The sequence below is a fragment of the Solea solea genome, chromosome 3 (assembly GCF_958295425.1).
Source record: "Solea solea chromosome 3, fSolSol10.1, whole genome shotgun sequence".
NCBI classification, from domain to species: domain Eukaryota; kingdom Metazoa; phylum Chordata; class Actinopteri; order Pleuronectiformes; family Soleidae; genus Solea; species Solea solea.
The window spans coordinates 32,646,841-32,661,945 of NC_081136.1; the positions used below are offsets into that span (position 1 = coordinate 32,646,841).

The window sequence follows — 15,105 nt, forward strand, 5'->3', positions numbered from 1 at the left end:
ACTCACAATGTCAAAATGTCCTCAAAAAGAAAGGTTTGAAGCAAATTTGTCCTGACAGTCCTCACACACACACTCTCTCTTTCTCTGTGTGTGTGTGTGTGTCTGGCTGCATTGATACCCCACCCACACACTGTCAAACTAAACACACACATACATACTGTGTCTGTCTATTCTGTTAAACCCAAACCTGGGGAGTCTGGCAGAGTGCAGACAGCGTGGAGAAGCCATCTCCTCCAAGGTAACATTAGTCAGGGAGACTGAGCAGAGAAGAAGGAAACGCTCTCCAGAAGGAAAGAAGAAAGGGAGCGAGGCAGGGAGAAGGAGATAAATGAGAAAGAGGGACAATGAGCAAATAAGGAAGAGGTAAAGATCTCTGCATCTCTTACTGAGGATTCACAGCACAGAGCTATACAGACAAAGACAGAGAGAGAAAGATGACACGGTGAGCTGCAACATCTGCGAGCAGTACTTCCCTCACGCTTCAGTCCCCGAAGGTCGTCAACAACAGGAACCACCAAAGATATAATATGGATCCTGTAATTAGCAAAACATACACACACACATGTACAAACACTTACTCTTGAACTTCACAGAAAGAGCCCGCTAAATATTTATAGAGGACAACATTTCCTGCTTTTATTTCTTCTAACCAGACATTGTCACAAGTGTCGGTCTGGATGAAAAACTCACACGCACGCAGATTTGTTACACTAATAATATAACACACAAATGCACACATGGGTGTCTGTGTACAGGAAAACTGTAGTTAGGACTGACTTTGATTTGCAAAAATAGACTTTTTTTTTTATTTTCTAAAGGCAGTAGGAAGGAGTGGGAATGAAAGGCTTGAGGTGGTTCGGGCTCAACTTTCAGCGAGCCAAGCTCAAGCAAAGGTTGGACCCTGTAGGTCACTCGTGTGTCTCCAAAATGGCGAAGAGCATCAGTGCATCACTGCCATTCTTACAGGTGAGATAGACAAAGGTTTAAAGAGGAGGGGGGAAGAGGATACAATTTGAGAGAGAGAGAGTGTGTCTATTTCTCATTTGGGATGCTGTGTTCGGAGCTACTAGTCTGGATCAGTCACAGGGATTTGAGCGTGTGTGTGTGTGTGTGTGTGGGTGTTGGTGCTGATTCATTCCCTCCGTCTCTGTGGTTTGGCCCGTCTGTCAGTAGGTCAATAATCAGTAATCCCACACAATAAACTCTTCTTTGCTCCCTCTCTCTTCCTCCCTCTTTCATTAACCCCCGGTCCTCGACTTGTTCTGCAAGACAAAAAAAGAGAGTGCATTAGATGGACGGAGTGAAAGTTAAATAAAAAAAATACACACGACCAGAAGCAGAAGACACTGTGTGAACCAGGACAGAGAAGGTGAGGGAGTGAGTCTGAAAAGTAGAGGAAGGAACAGAGGGCAGTGGATTCCATGTTAGCGATAAGTGCGACCACAAATCCCCAACACTCTCTGTCGATAACCATTTGCACCCGCCGACTGCAGTTGATGCCTCTCGATGAAAACTGTCTGAGAAAAGATGAGCGACAGAGAGAGAGAAAAAAAGAGCTGAAAATTCGAGGGGCAATGAATGAGGTAGACGGCAAGTAAAAATACCCCTTACCTCGCAAACCAACTTAATAATAGTGTTGTGAATCAGATTAATTTCTGTGCCAACAACGTTTCATTTCTCCAAAGAAATGGGAGTGTAGTTTCTGCACTATTGATTGGACCATAAAATGGTTATCAATAAAAAAAACAAAAAACAACTGCTTCTCCTCGGATGCCTCGACCAAACTGTGCAGGTTAAGACAATGAGGCCCGACTTTGAAGTGTTTTACTTAAAGGACAATTCCAGTTTATTACAACTGGGGTCTTATTTTTATAGTCCTTTTTATACTCTTATATATCACTTCCAGCTGTTATAAAAACACTATCTACAGCATCCATGTAACTGTTGGGGACGTGGGGATTTGGCGGCATCACTGTGATGAACTCCAGTTTGGCAAAGAAAAACATTACACTTGCACTGGTATCATGATCTGATTAAATATTCTCTGTTGATGTTGAAAAATAGAGGCGGGGATACTCATCAAAGCCATTTAATTGCTTTCTGTGTTTTATCAATGCCAGGGTGGGAACTCCAAATCAAACACAAATTTACACTCATTAGCCACTTTAATAGGTACAACGGACAACTAATAAGGGGGCATCCGGGTCTTCCGCTGCTGTAGTCTTATGGGCTTCAAGGTTTGTGGGTTCACCGTTGCATTTCTATTATTTCAAATCAGTCTGATTCTTCTCCTGTGAACACTGGCACCAACAACAAGGAATTTTGTACCAGAGAACTGATGTTCACTAGATATTCTCTTTTCTTTAAACTATTCTTTGTAAACTCTAAAGTAGTAGTTTCTAAAATTACAGGTCTGGCACCAAAAAAAATGCCCAAAAAGACACTTAAATCATCTTTTTCTCCAATTGAATGAATGAATGAAATGAAACTTATTTTGAACATGAGAATCACAGATAAAGCATTTTTCACATGAAATTGCTATTTTTCTCCAATTCTGATACTCCATGTTATTCCGTTGTTGCCATGTGATTGGCTGATTAGATTAAACAGTTCAACAGGTGTGCCTAATAAACTGGTCAGGTGAGTGTGTGTTCAGTCAAGATTGTAGTCATGATGAAGTCATGTAGTCATGAGAAGTCATGATGTATAATTAAAAGCACTATTAACATTATTATTATTATTATTATTATTGTTATATTTAAAAGCTGTGGTGTTGGAGCAGTTATGTAAGGCAAACCGAACACCCTCTGAAACCCCAAACACAGCTCGGAGAGTAAAATGAAGATGGGTCTTGGAAAATGAAGTGGAGAAGCAAAAGATAGGGAGCAAGAGGCGGTCATGCAGCGAGAATATGAAATGAGGCGGCAAGCAGTGGATGGAGAGATCGGCCTCTGTGATAAACTCTTATTCATAGAGGGAGGAAAAACAGAGACTTTATCTGCTCTTCCACTGCCTCTTTCTCACCGTTTGCTATCTGGACCTGTTAAGTGCTGAATGCATTAGAAATGTGACTAGGGATGAGGCGATAGTGGATGGAGGGAGTGAGTGGCAGCAGGGCAAAGAGGGCAACAGAAAAAGAGCAAACCAAGGTCTAAATGTTATCGTTGTCTGTGGCAATAAGACGCCTAATTATCACTGACAAATGCTGCGTACCTGACAACACCTCTGCAACTGAGGAGTCCATCTTGTTTGGTTTATATCCTGCGTGAGCTGATGTTGATGTCCTAATCTACGACTAAAGAATTTCTACAAATGTGATTTCAAACATTTGACGTAGAAGGATTATGGACAGCTGATAAACGGCCTGTTCAAATCTCCTGACCTCCATAGGTCAAAGTCATGTCCTCTGACACACACACGCTCTCGGTGCAGCGTCTCGCTCGACTGTGATAAAACCGCGTAAACATCCTAATCACAAAGCTGCATCGGCAACCCTACTTCACTCCTTCCTCTGTTTTGTCAGCTGTGTAAATCTGCATATTATTCCTTTAAAGTCTTATCACAGCACTGTTTCTTCTCCACCTAATGACTTTAAAAGCAAGCCTTAGATAAGCACAGATGAACAGGAGTGTGCCGTGATTGCTGCGGGGTGATAAACACAAGTGGATTACCATATCGTCGCAGGCTTGCTTCCAAACAATTTACAAGATCATAACAATATCCGGCCTGTGAGCGTACCCGTGCTGAATCTTGACAAGGCTACAGGTAGCTCTCTTAAATGTACACACGCACGATGAATAAAACATCCATGCATTTTGCATAATGTATAGCTTTAAAAAAGAAATCTGCCTGCGTCTGACTTTTAGATCTAACACTAATACTCATGAGAGTAAGCGACAGACAGGAAACTCAGCTTTTCTCATTTCTGAAAAACAAAGCAACTCTAAAAAAAAAAAAAATCTAATATAAAAGCTCTATGAATGTAAATTGGGGCTTTTTGGGAGCAAGGGACGTTACATATTGCAAAGTGAGAGAAGGGGGGGGGGGCAATCAAGTTAATATCAACCTGAGTGACATTACTGTTCCTGTACAGTGTGCAACAGAGGGCAAAAAAAAAACCTCCGACATTTGTATTTGACGATGCACGGAGAGGACACGACGGTGTCCAACTAGCAGCGACTACTCCTTTGGTCTGATTACATTAAAACACACACACACACACACACAGACAGTAGGGGAAGGGCTTGTGTCAGCAGGTATTATGGAAATATACTGGACGGTTTAAAGTAGCTATGAGGACTGAGCTTCACTCAGGCGCCAGTAGCCTTGTGGAAATTATATTCGCCTGTCTAAAAGCAAAGAGCTGCTGCATGTAAATGGATGCCTCTGTGTGTGTGTGTTTGATTTCGACATTTAAAAAGGGAATGGCTCTTCTACTGTAGCTACCACGCTATCTATGAGGCCAATGACTTACGCTGGAGCTAACACTGCCATGGGGCTCTTTGGTAATGCAAACGTCAATTCAACTGAAAGCTACGTTACAGGATTAAGAAACAACTACAACTCACTTATCGTACGTCCATGACGGTGCATGCATGTACCGGTCATTCTTCAGAGTGTTGGGAGGGGGAAAAATGTTAATGTTATTTCGGAGCGTTAAGATAATTCAAGATAGCGCTGAATGCATTTTCCTCACCTGCAGTAAGTACAGTTAAACACTTTGTTTATGTTACTCTTACAAGCATGGCAACACATAGCGATTATATGCAAAACACACAAGTGCAGCGCATGAAAGTGTGTTAAATAACGATCAAAGACAAACAGCCCGAGGTCAATAAACAGTAAACACCCACCTGTTTGGCATTGTTGACACACTGTAGGTAAAGGGCTGCGATGTTAGAGCAGTGAAGGGTTTTTCCGACGTTCTCTTTGTAGCACGCAAGGATCTGACCCTGCAGGTCCGCGCACACAGGATACGCCTCGTAACGCCTGCAGGGGTGAGAAAGGGAGAGAAGCAGTGTGAAAATATGGTGTCAGAGGAGAGGAACATGGGGCAGGAGGGAAAGCGCGAGGGGGAGCATTAAGGACAAGTAAAAGAGGTGTGAAAAAGAGGGAAAAAGTGAGGGAAAAATCAGACGGACGATAGAAAACGCAGATGGAGACAAATGAATGTGAATGAATCATTTTCTCCCCGCAGTTCATTCACATACTTGTGAGTTGTCGTGAGGTCTACAGTACGTGCAGAGACCCCCTGCTTTTTCTACTTCTACTCCAGTCGAAAAACACCTGAAGCGAGAATCAGCATCACTGTATCTGCTGGGAGGAGGATTAAAGGTCAATCCATCCTCCACAGGTCTGCAGTGATGACCATGTTGATGTGTGCATTACACTCTATCGACAGAGAGGCCGGAGGGTTTTCTTAAAAAATGGACATTGGACAATCAGTGGCGGGCATCAGATAAAGCTTCCAACACCTGAAATAGGAAATCCATCAGCAGCATGTGACCGCAGTGAAGAGAAGCTAACGCTGCAATCCAATGCTGACCCACAGGAAAGCACTAAAGCTTTTTGACTGAGATGAAAATAATGATGATGGGGTCACAACTACAGGCAACTATGCATAGAGTCCTGGTTAATTAGTCCATCTCCTTATGTCTTACACTAAAAAACCATTTAAAAGGCATTATAGAAGAGAGGATTGATCACTCTACCATTTACTAAGAAATCTATCCATTGATTCGGAAGGACTCCCTCCACAGAGTCGACCGTTTACAAAGTGAGAAGCAAGCAATCACCTTGTACGAGTTTAAATGTCAAATACAATCTTTCAGCATTCAAGAAGAGGGTGCCGTCGCGGACCGTGAATGCAAATTATCTGGTTATCGGCTACACATCACTAGCTTATAGCACACTCAAGTCTGTCATTGAGGTCTACAGTTTCAGAGCTGCCGTCTTAGCTGGCACGATCCAGATGTTAGTACTCCGCATGACGGGCGCTACTTTAGTGCATTCAATTCTATATTTGCGACATGTAGTCGCTGTTCGGCCCCTTTAGTCAGTCTGAGCAGTGAAAGGCTCCACCAGCATCAGTGCCTTTGGCGGAGTTAACTGCTTTTGTCTGTCTCTCCGCACAGCCCATAAAAATCCATAATGGCAACACAGGCACATGCTCAGGCTATTATGCTAATGGCGGTGTCATCGTTTTGTTCACACCACTGCTCAGGACACTCCATCTGCCTCACTAACCACGCCTTTTCCGTGGGCGTGAAAGAGAAAAGAGAATTTGCCCGTCAGCAACTCTGGAGATCCCAGAGGAAAACCAGGGGGTGAAGTCGAGCCCCTGTAGTCAGAATCAGATGTTTGATTTGCCCCCTGGAGTGAGAAATTACCCCCCTGTTGGATTCAAAGCAAGGGATTGGCCGCACGGGTCATTACCCAGGGTGCTGTGCAGCGGGAAGACGGCGCAGTGACGATGTGTACATATGTGCATCTCCGTATGGTCATATTTGTTAGAGAGGTAGGAGAAATCTATCGTCCATGCAAGTGCAGGTCAGTGACAACATGAAAGCTACTCTCAAAAGTAACAGTTACAGTTTAGTAATCATAAAGTTAGTATCACCTAAAAAAAAAAAAAAAACTACAATATTCTACATTTAGGGATAGATAAATGACTTTCTTTCTTCGTGCAAGCTCAGCATTCCATTTGGTCAAAACAAAAAAAACTCTTTAATCTTGTGTCTTAATGGGTTTTTGACCCGTGGGAATGTGTTTAATCAGCATTCAAACCTGGGTCAAATGACTTTTTTTTAAGTGGATTTTTATTTTCCGATCCAAACTGACCCGAGTGAAGACACAAATATCTTCTTTATCTGCTTCTGTTTGGGCATTGATGTAGATTTTGCCGTTATATATGTAACTTTTTACAACTTGCTATTTTTTTCCCCGCCATCTTATTGTATTTTATTAGGTTCCTAATGGCATTTACTAACCACTGAGTTTGAACAAGCGACTGAAGTAAAAGATATAGAACAGTAATGCCTGGGACATTGTCACTAAGCTCAATTGCGGTGTTGTTGTTTTTTTTATTTTTCCTCCCACTCCAAATTTCACGCATGGGTGACGTACATCCATCCATCCATCCTGCTTATCCAAGGGTTGCAGAGGGAGCTGTGGCCAATCAGGAAAGTCTATACCTTGACTAATTCCCCGCATTTCTAACTTTAAGTGTAGACCGGGACATTATGTTGCAGCATTTGTGAATCCATCGGGGAGAAATCCAGTCATTCGCTGCAAGGCATGACATGGCCATTGCTCTGCGTCTGGGTATTGAACGATGACAGCAGCGCGAGCACAAACCGCCGACATCCTATTCCTATGGATCCGGACGCTCATTTATTAAAGTGCCTATGGGCATCTACAGGGATGATGGGAGCCACATACACCCACTAATTACTTTCTTAAGCATCTGCGTTAATGCCAGGTGCATCCTGCTGATACAAACCACAGTGTTTATCACCAGTAATGGCCTCTGAGAGAGTGAAAGGAGGGCATGTGAAGGGAAGGGGGAAACGAGGATAGAAACGGAGAGCATTTCTTGATGAGGAACTGGACTAGTTTTTGCTTGCTCTCTGCTTCACTCCGTGAGGAAGAGGTTTGAGACAGAGGTTGAGTTAATCATGGAGACAATAACACTGTCACACACACTATCATCTATCATTAAGGTTAACATTAAGTTCGTGACGCCGACCACACGGAGGTGGTAGGGAAAGACTTCCACCTCCACTCTCTCCCCCTCACTCTCACATTAGGTGCCCTCACGTCATTTACGACAGGGAGATGGTTAGAGTGCTCGTGCGGCAGGGTGAGCAGATGCAAAAATGACATGTCGTTTCAGTTATAGGCTATAAACCATCACCACTGCAGTGGAAGGTTACCAGTTATATCATTTTATGAAGAAAAAAAAAGCAATAAAAATGAATAAAATACTGTGTATGATATCAAGGCCACCAATAGGCTTCTATTTGACAACCGAGCGTTGACATTTGAAAGCTTTATCAAGATGAAATTAACTTTTGTTTTGCATGTCACTCACCTCAAATAGCACACAAAACACCAGAGGTAATAGTTCCAGGAGTTTAGAGAATTGAATGGTGCAAAGACAAAACACAGCAAGTCATCCCACCATGGGAATCATGGGGTGTAATTATGGATATAGTTGAAAACAACCATGAATCATCCAGCTCCCATGTAACCTGAGCAGAAAGGCATTCATAAACAGTGACACTCTTTCTCTTTCCCAAAGCAATTTTTTGTTTATTATAATAATAATAATAATAATAATAATAATAACAATAATAATAATGATAGTTTGACATTTTTCACTGTTGGTTTGGTCCTAGTGTGGAATAAAAGTCTTGAGTCAACTTGTCACATACAGGTGGAAAAGAGGAACCAGTGCTGACCCCTTCGTTCACATTGTGACTCCGTCTAGATGTAACTGTGTATCCCCTGTCACAATGAAGACTCGGATACAAAGACAAAAAGTAGAATGCTACAGATACAGTGTCTGCAAACAATCAAAACTATTATTCTACAGGTTATAGAACTGGTTTTTTTCACCATCTATATTGGCCATTTGTTGTTGTCTTTGTCCAAAACAAACAAAGACATCTAGCCAGATACAGTCGCTCATTATTGGAACCCTCTCTCCCTCTCTGTGCGTGTATGACACACCCCAGAGACTGTAAATCCAAACAGTCATACTGGGGTCTCGTCTTGTGCCATTAGTGGCAGTAAAGGTCTCTGGAACATCAGTATATCCAACCCCAACCCCCAACACACACATACTACTGATTGAGGGAGGAATGAAAGGGGGAGGAGGTTGGTTAAGATACCAACATAAGAGTTCCTCAGCTCTGGGTCATGAATCATAAAGCAGACGGGAGGTAAAGAAAGGTGGACAAGGGAGGGAGGGGGGAGACAGACAGAGTGTGTGTGTTTGAGAGACTGAGGACATCAAAGAAAGAGAGGAAAAGAGGAGGGGTGTCTTTAAGGGACAAATTATTAGAGAAGATGGGTGAATGAGCAGGGGGGAACTCTTAAAGCTCTCTTCCAGCTTCCTTTGTAAAGTTTTTCCTTCAGGAGAGGACAGGAAACGAGGTTGAGAGGAGGGGCAGAAATTATACGAGAGTGTGAACGTGTCCCATTTAACATGTAATAAAGCAGAACAGATTACCTGCTCACTCCCTCTCAGTGCCCACCTCCCTCCTCAAGGTGTCCCTATATCATTTAATACGATCCCCTCTTTCAAGCCTGCTGCCGCACAAGTCAGCACATTTCCATGGAGGGGAGATATTCCGATGGGTTTATGGCTACGACTTCATTTTTCAAAGAACATATTGACTGCGAGGGGATGTAGTGAGACTGATGCTGGAATTTTAATGCCGTGCGCATGAGTTATGCCAATAGTGGGCGCGTGCAACGGTATCAAGTCATTTTTCAAACCAACTTAGATTGATCGTGACTATAATAAGGTGAAACTACGTACAGCTGGACACTACAATGACATTCATAGATCTCTGTTAAGGATGCAACAAGCTTCAAGTGTGAGACATATCTGAAAAAGTGTGTATGTCCATCTGTCTTAATTTAAATCTTTGGAAAGGGGGACGTGCAAGCTTTAAGGCAAACACAGAGACACTGGATGCAGGGGGAGGACAAGGAGACCGTGCTCTCCTGTACTTTGCAGCATTGATGTGTCCTCTGAAAAATAACCCAAGATTATTATCAAATGGGTTTTGAAAATGTTTAATAAAAGCACTGCTCCTTCATTCAACACCAGCGTACCAAGTAAGTGTTGTGATATCTTTTGAAGGATACTGTCTCATCTCGGACTAAAGCCCCTTTTCCACCTATGGTCCCGGCACGAGTGACTAGTGACTTGTTGTTTTCAGTGTAACTGAATCATTAGAATCAGTTAATTCAAAATATTTGATTCACTACTTCCTTCATGACCGGAGCACAGACTACCGCCTGACACAGTCACTGGACTGCAATACAGTGGCAGGGTTTGTGATGCAGATCGCCGCTCGCAATCAGCAGTGCTGTCGCTAAATACACCAGACTCCTCTGTTAAACATTGAGATTTTAGACATTTCCCTGATAATTGTTGGAGATTAACCTACGTTTTTAGGATTGTTAAGTCTGTTTTAACTGATCTGCAGTTTGGATGGATTCTTGTGACGGACGTCCCTTCCTGTGACGACATTTTCTGACCAATCAGTGACCGGCAGTCTGGCAACATCACGCATAGTATTGCATGAACTTGCTTGGAATCTCGCCAGAGCAGGTACTAAACAAGTACCAGGTACTATCGCGAGTGGGAATCCCAAAATAACCGTGCCGTGGCGAGGCGAGCTAGTGGAAACGCGCCATAAGTGGTGTGTATGTTCTGTTCACACTTTTGGTTCGTTTAGTGCTGATCTGTGATTTAGAACATGACCCAAATAACATTGAGTCGAATGCTGATTCTGATTTCAGGGGAAAAAAGATTCTGGTATTGATATATGCGGCACTGGTCTTAGTGTCAGTGTGGTCATGACAACAACAAATTATAAGATCCACATAAATGTGTTTTGAGTAGTGCAACGTACTTAAAATAGTCGGCCATTATCAGCGAGCAGCAGAATGTGTTTCTTTATTCCAGCTCTGCATATCACATAAAAATTATTCTTTGCTGCTTTGCTTTAGTTTGAGGATTTCTCCTTTTTTTTCCGTCTGTATTTAAAAAGCAGCCTCATACTAGACGAGGCCATCTGCTCTCTTTGCACATGACATTTAATGCCGTTATCATCCTATTATGACTAAAATAAGCGCTTGAGCAAAAACAGGAGGAAGCAATTTTATGGCCCGTTTTAGTTCGGTTTCACACATGTTGCTGGAAATCGTCTTTGTCTTTGCGCACACACACCAGAATGTCATACTCTCGCTCCGTGGGCAGTATGGATTACCACAGACCGCCACCAGATTGAGTTCCCAATCACCATGTTGTCTATTTATCATCATTTGGGTCCACTCAAGAGTTAATAAGGTTAAGGGGCGGGTGCTGGTTCCCCCTTAAATAGGCCTCGTGTTCTCTCTAGTTAAGGCAGGTGTCAGTATCGAGGGGGGTAAATAAATACAAATGATCCAGTTAAGGAGAAAAATGACATACATTCTGCTCACACTGCTTTTTAAAAGCAGAACTGAATGACCCCCTGCTGGGAAATCCATCAGTGCGGATAAGAGGTTGACTGGGAGAGGATGAGAAGGAAAGAGAGGACGGAATGGAGTGATGGGCAGAGAGATTCAAAATCAAGTAAAATGTGATGAATGAATCAAAGACTGCAATCGAAAGGAGGGAGAGTATGGGTGAGGCAAGGAGGCAAAGCAGACAATAACAGAGAGGGAGTGAGCGAGAGATTTAAATTAAGACAGAAAACACTACGTAAGCAGTGGGAGGGACAAAGAGAGAGTGAGAGGAAAAAGAAAGACACCATGTGTCCTTTTTAATACATCTTCATACATGTTCATTAGGGGACAAGTGTGTGTCCTACTACAGGAGACACACCGCCAGCCACTTTATTAGGTATGGTAGGTCGGTAAGTTAATACTTATCACATATCTGAGGGAAACATTAAAAGGAATTTTATGTTGTGTTCCAATGTGTGTTTGTATAACAATAAAAAAATGCATTGAAACTTTGTAAATTATTGAAGAAAATGATACGTGAACATATTGTTCAATTACTACCAAACTTACTTGGTAGTGATGAGCGGTAATTTGAGTTTCTATTGCGTTTCTGTCATCTCGTCTGACCTCTGGCATCCACATTGCCTTTATGCCCAGAGAACTGCTGCTCACTGGATAGACTTTTTCGGGCCATTCTCTGTAAATCCTAAGGGTGCTTGTGTGTAAAAATCCCAGTAGATCAGCAGAAATACTCTGAAATACCCAGACAAGCCCCTGTAACACCAAGGAGCATACTGCGGTCAAAGTCACTTAAATCACATTTCTTCTCCATTCTGATGCTCGGTTTAAACTTCAACAGGTTGTCTTGACCAGTATCGTAACACGTAAATGCATGGAGTCGCTGCACTGTGATTGGCTGATTGTTGAAACACTGACATAGAAGACATTCACTGGCTAAGAAGCTCTTACTTGTGAGATACATGCCCATCTAAGGCGGTGAGTGGCGGTGTTTTATATATATATATACTTTCTCAGCATATCCAAAAGTCACTTATTTTCTGTTCCATCAATCATATTACTGTAATATTCACTATATGGAAAAAATACAGAAAGGCAATAAAAGCTGTGAGTCTTCAAACTCAGCCACTTTAAGTGTGTACGTGCATTGTGTGTCCATGTATACGCCCACATAGATTTCCTTGAATTGGGGCGCATTTGTGTGTACGAGTGTTTGTGTGTGTGTGTGTGTGTGCTTTTTACTGCCAGCACTGCAGAGCTCTTAAGGCAGAGAGGAGAGCTTTTAAGGCAGTTATTGACTTCTAGCTCCACCACTTCTAGCTTCAGCTGACCACCACCTTGTCCCTGCGCCCCCGAGTTGCCTAGATACGGAACCGTGGTTCATCCTCACCTGACAGGGAGGTCAAAGCGCGGCTCAGTCTGGTCCTGCCTCTCTGGCCACTACAGAAAAACACCTAACATTTTCTTTTAGTACTTGGCAATGACTTCTCTGCTACACTAATTACTGTTATTTCTAGTAATTAAATGTGCTTCTAGCATGATTAAACATCAGTAAATCATTACCTCATTAATTTTGGGATATCAGTATTATTCCCTTAAACAAACAGCAGCACTGTTAACTGCCAAGAAAACAGAGAGCCTCCACCTGCCTCATTTACATTTTTTAGCAACAGGATGGATGTTCTGAAATGTTAAGTGTATGTATCTATTGAGCACTTTCCTGTTCATGATCATGCATTTCATGCTACAGTGTTGCCATACACCTATTCACATACACATCCATACATCTACAGTACAGCACCTTTTCTATCACTCATCAATAGAACATTAATGGCACCAAGCCTCAAAACTAGTTGTAAAACATTAATGTGACGCCGGCCAAAAAAGAAAGCACCAAGGTTGTTAAACTTAAGAAAATTAGACTTTAGTTATACAACCAGCGATAAAACTGATAATATAATTGGTGGTTTAAAATGATGGAATTAACTGAACAATGGCAAAAGACATGCTGCCGAAAATATTTACGAAGCAGTAATTACATACAGTAGCTGAGGAGATTTCCTGCGCACCGCTAAATAAATAAAGATGATGCACGCAAGGCTGCACAAGTTTTGAAGTTGTTCGCTATTATATGGCAGAGTGAGGGGGCTCACATATGGTATGGCAGCGAATGCAGACCATCAGGTGTGGTCTCTCCACCAAAGCAGTACGGCACAAACAAAGGAAACAATGAGCCATTTACATTCAACAAGTTTTGCTCCACGCCTCCTCATTCCACCTTTGTTCGTGCAGAAAGAGAGAGAGAGAAAAAACAAAAAAAGCAAAGACAGAGGCTGCTGTTATTGTTGACTGCATTCAATTAAAAAATGAAAAGATTTATTCAAAATGATATAAAAAAAAAAATAACTAGCAGACAAACAGCAGACAAAGAGGGTGTATAGCCTAAAGGAGAAGAGGAGTGACAGGCAAAATTGAAATTTTATTCTCTATAGACAACCTTATAGAGCGGAACTGAACGCTTGCCTTTGAGAAAAGTGTGCACACTTGGCCACAAACAAAAACGTTTATAACAAATGTGACAATGAAGTCGATCTGTAGTGATACTGTGTTTGCAAAATGATTCATAACTGCTACTAACTAACTAAATGGTACTACTAAGTGTCTAATGCGGATATTGCATTTTGACATATACATATTTTAATTAGTTTGTAATGAATTGCGAAGGCCTACAACCAAGGCACGGAAGAAAAATAGTTTGGAGTCATAGGAGAATGGATTCAGTACTTCAGTATTACACAGCCTTAATACCAATATGTGATGTCCCTGTGCTATCTCAATCCTACAGGGACCTCGGACAAATACAGAGTGACGGACTTTGACAGAGAAGCCCAAAACCCTGCCAAAGGTTAGCAATGACAGGAGAGCTTAGCACTACGCCACCGTTCTTTCATTCCCTTTTCTGTCCTTTCGCATAATCTCACATCTATCATTTTCCCTCAAGCCTGTCACGCTCACTCCTCCGACGAATGCCCCACTGAGTCTCAGCAGCCCTGTCGAGACATCACGCATGCTTACACGGACGTGCACTCCAATGCAGATGAGTCCACGTACAAACACGTGAGCACACACACACATACATGTAGTGCAGTAAAGGTCAGACATTCATTCATAGCCGGCCAGTGTGATAATGCATCAGACTTGGATAAACACTAGTGGTGAACGCGGCAGAATATAAATCAGACGCAGAGAGGGAGCGATATCCTCCCTTTCACACACATCTGTGAACTCTTATCTACAGTCACTGTCACAGGGAAAGTGAATAAAAGCTGTGGTCATACGTGTGCATAGCCAGCGTGAGTCTCACATACGGTGTTGTTACATTATCTGTTACATGATGTGTTTGTTTATTTACTGTACACCTATGGAAGACCTGTAGCAGAGCTACTGTCTTCCGTCTAGGTCGGCGAGCAGGTTGTTTATGATTCATTGCAACAATATCAGACTCTAGAGGGTTCGTATGCGAAAAAATTGAGGTGTATGTTTGTGCAAATTCCTATAAATATGTTGCTCTTTGCTTTGACTTGAATATAGACATGGTAAAGTATAAAAAAATGTAGATACAGTAAGTCTATATTCCCGTATGTGTGAGTGTACGATTGCATTTGTGTGGATGCAATAAGGTCATGGTGATGCAGCAGTGATTTAGCTGGGAGAGCTCCATCACTCTCAGAAAACTCAGGTGGGAATATGGCACGAGAACGGCAGGGAACCACTGTACCGCACACCTTAACGGGGGGAGAAAAAACTACACACATAAACCAATTTGTATCACACAATGACACATGTGCCCTTACCTCC

General features: G+C 42.4%; 1 protein-coding gene across 2 annotated transcripts in view; it reads right to left on the minus strand.

Annotated features, from left to right (window-relative positions):
- Positions 1 to 579: 579 nt before the first annotated feature.
- The window catches only part of chchd3a (coiled-coil-helix-coiled-coil-helix domain containing 3a), a 65,538-nt gene continuing 51,012 nt past the window's right edge, over positions 580 to 15,105 (minus strand). Inside the window, exons 7-8 of one of the 2 annotated variants that reach the window (XM_058626101.1) lie at positions 4,854 to 4,989; positions 580 to 1,262 (exon numbers count right to left, since the gene is read on the minus strand). In XM_058626101.1, the coding sequence (XP_058482084.1) occupies positions 1,239 to 1,262; positions 4,854 to 4,989 (160 nt within the window). In that variant the 3' untranslated portion in view covers positions 580 to 1,238. The remainder of the gene's footprint in view (positions 1,263 to 4,853; positions 4,990 to 15,105) is intronic. The other variant, XM_058626102.1, reaches the window with a different exon arrangement.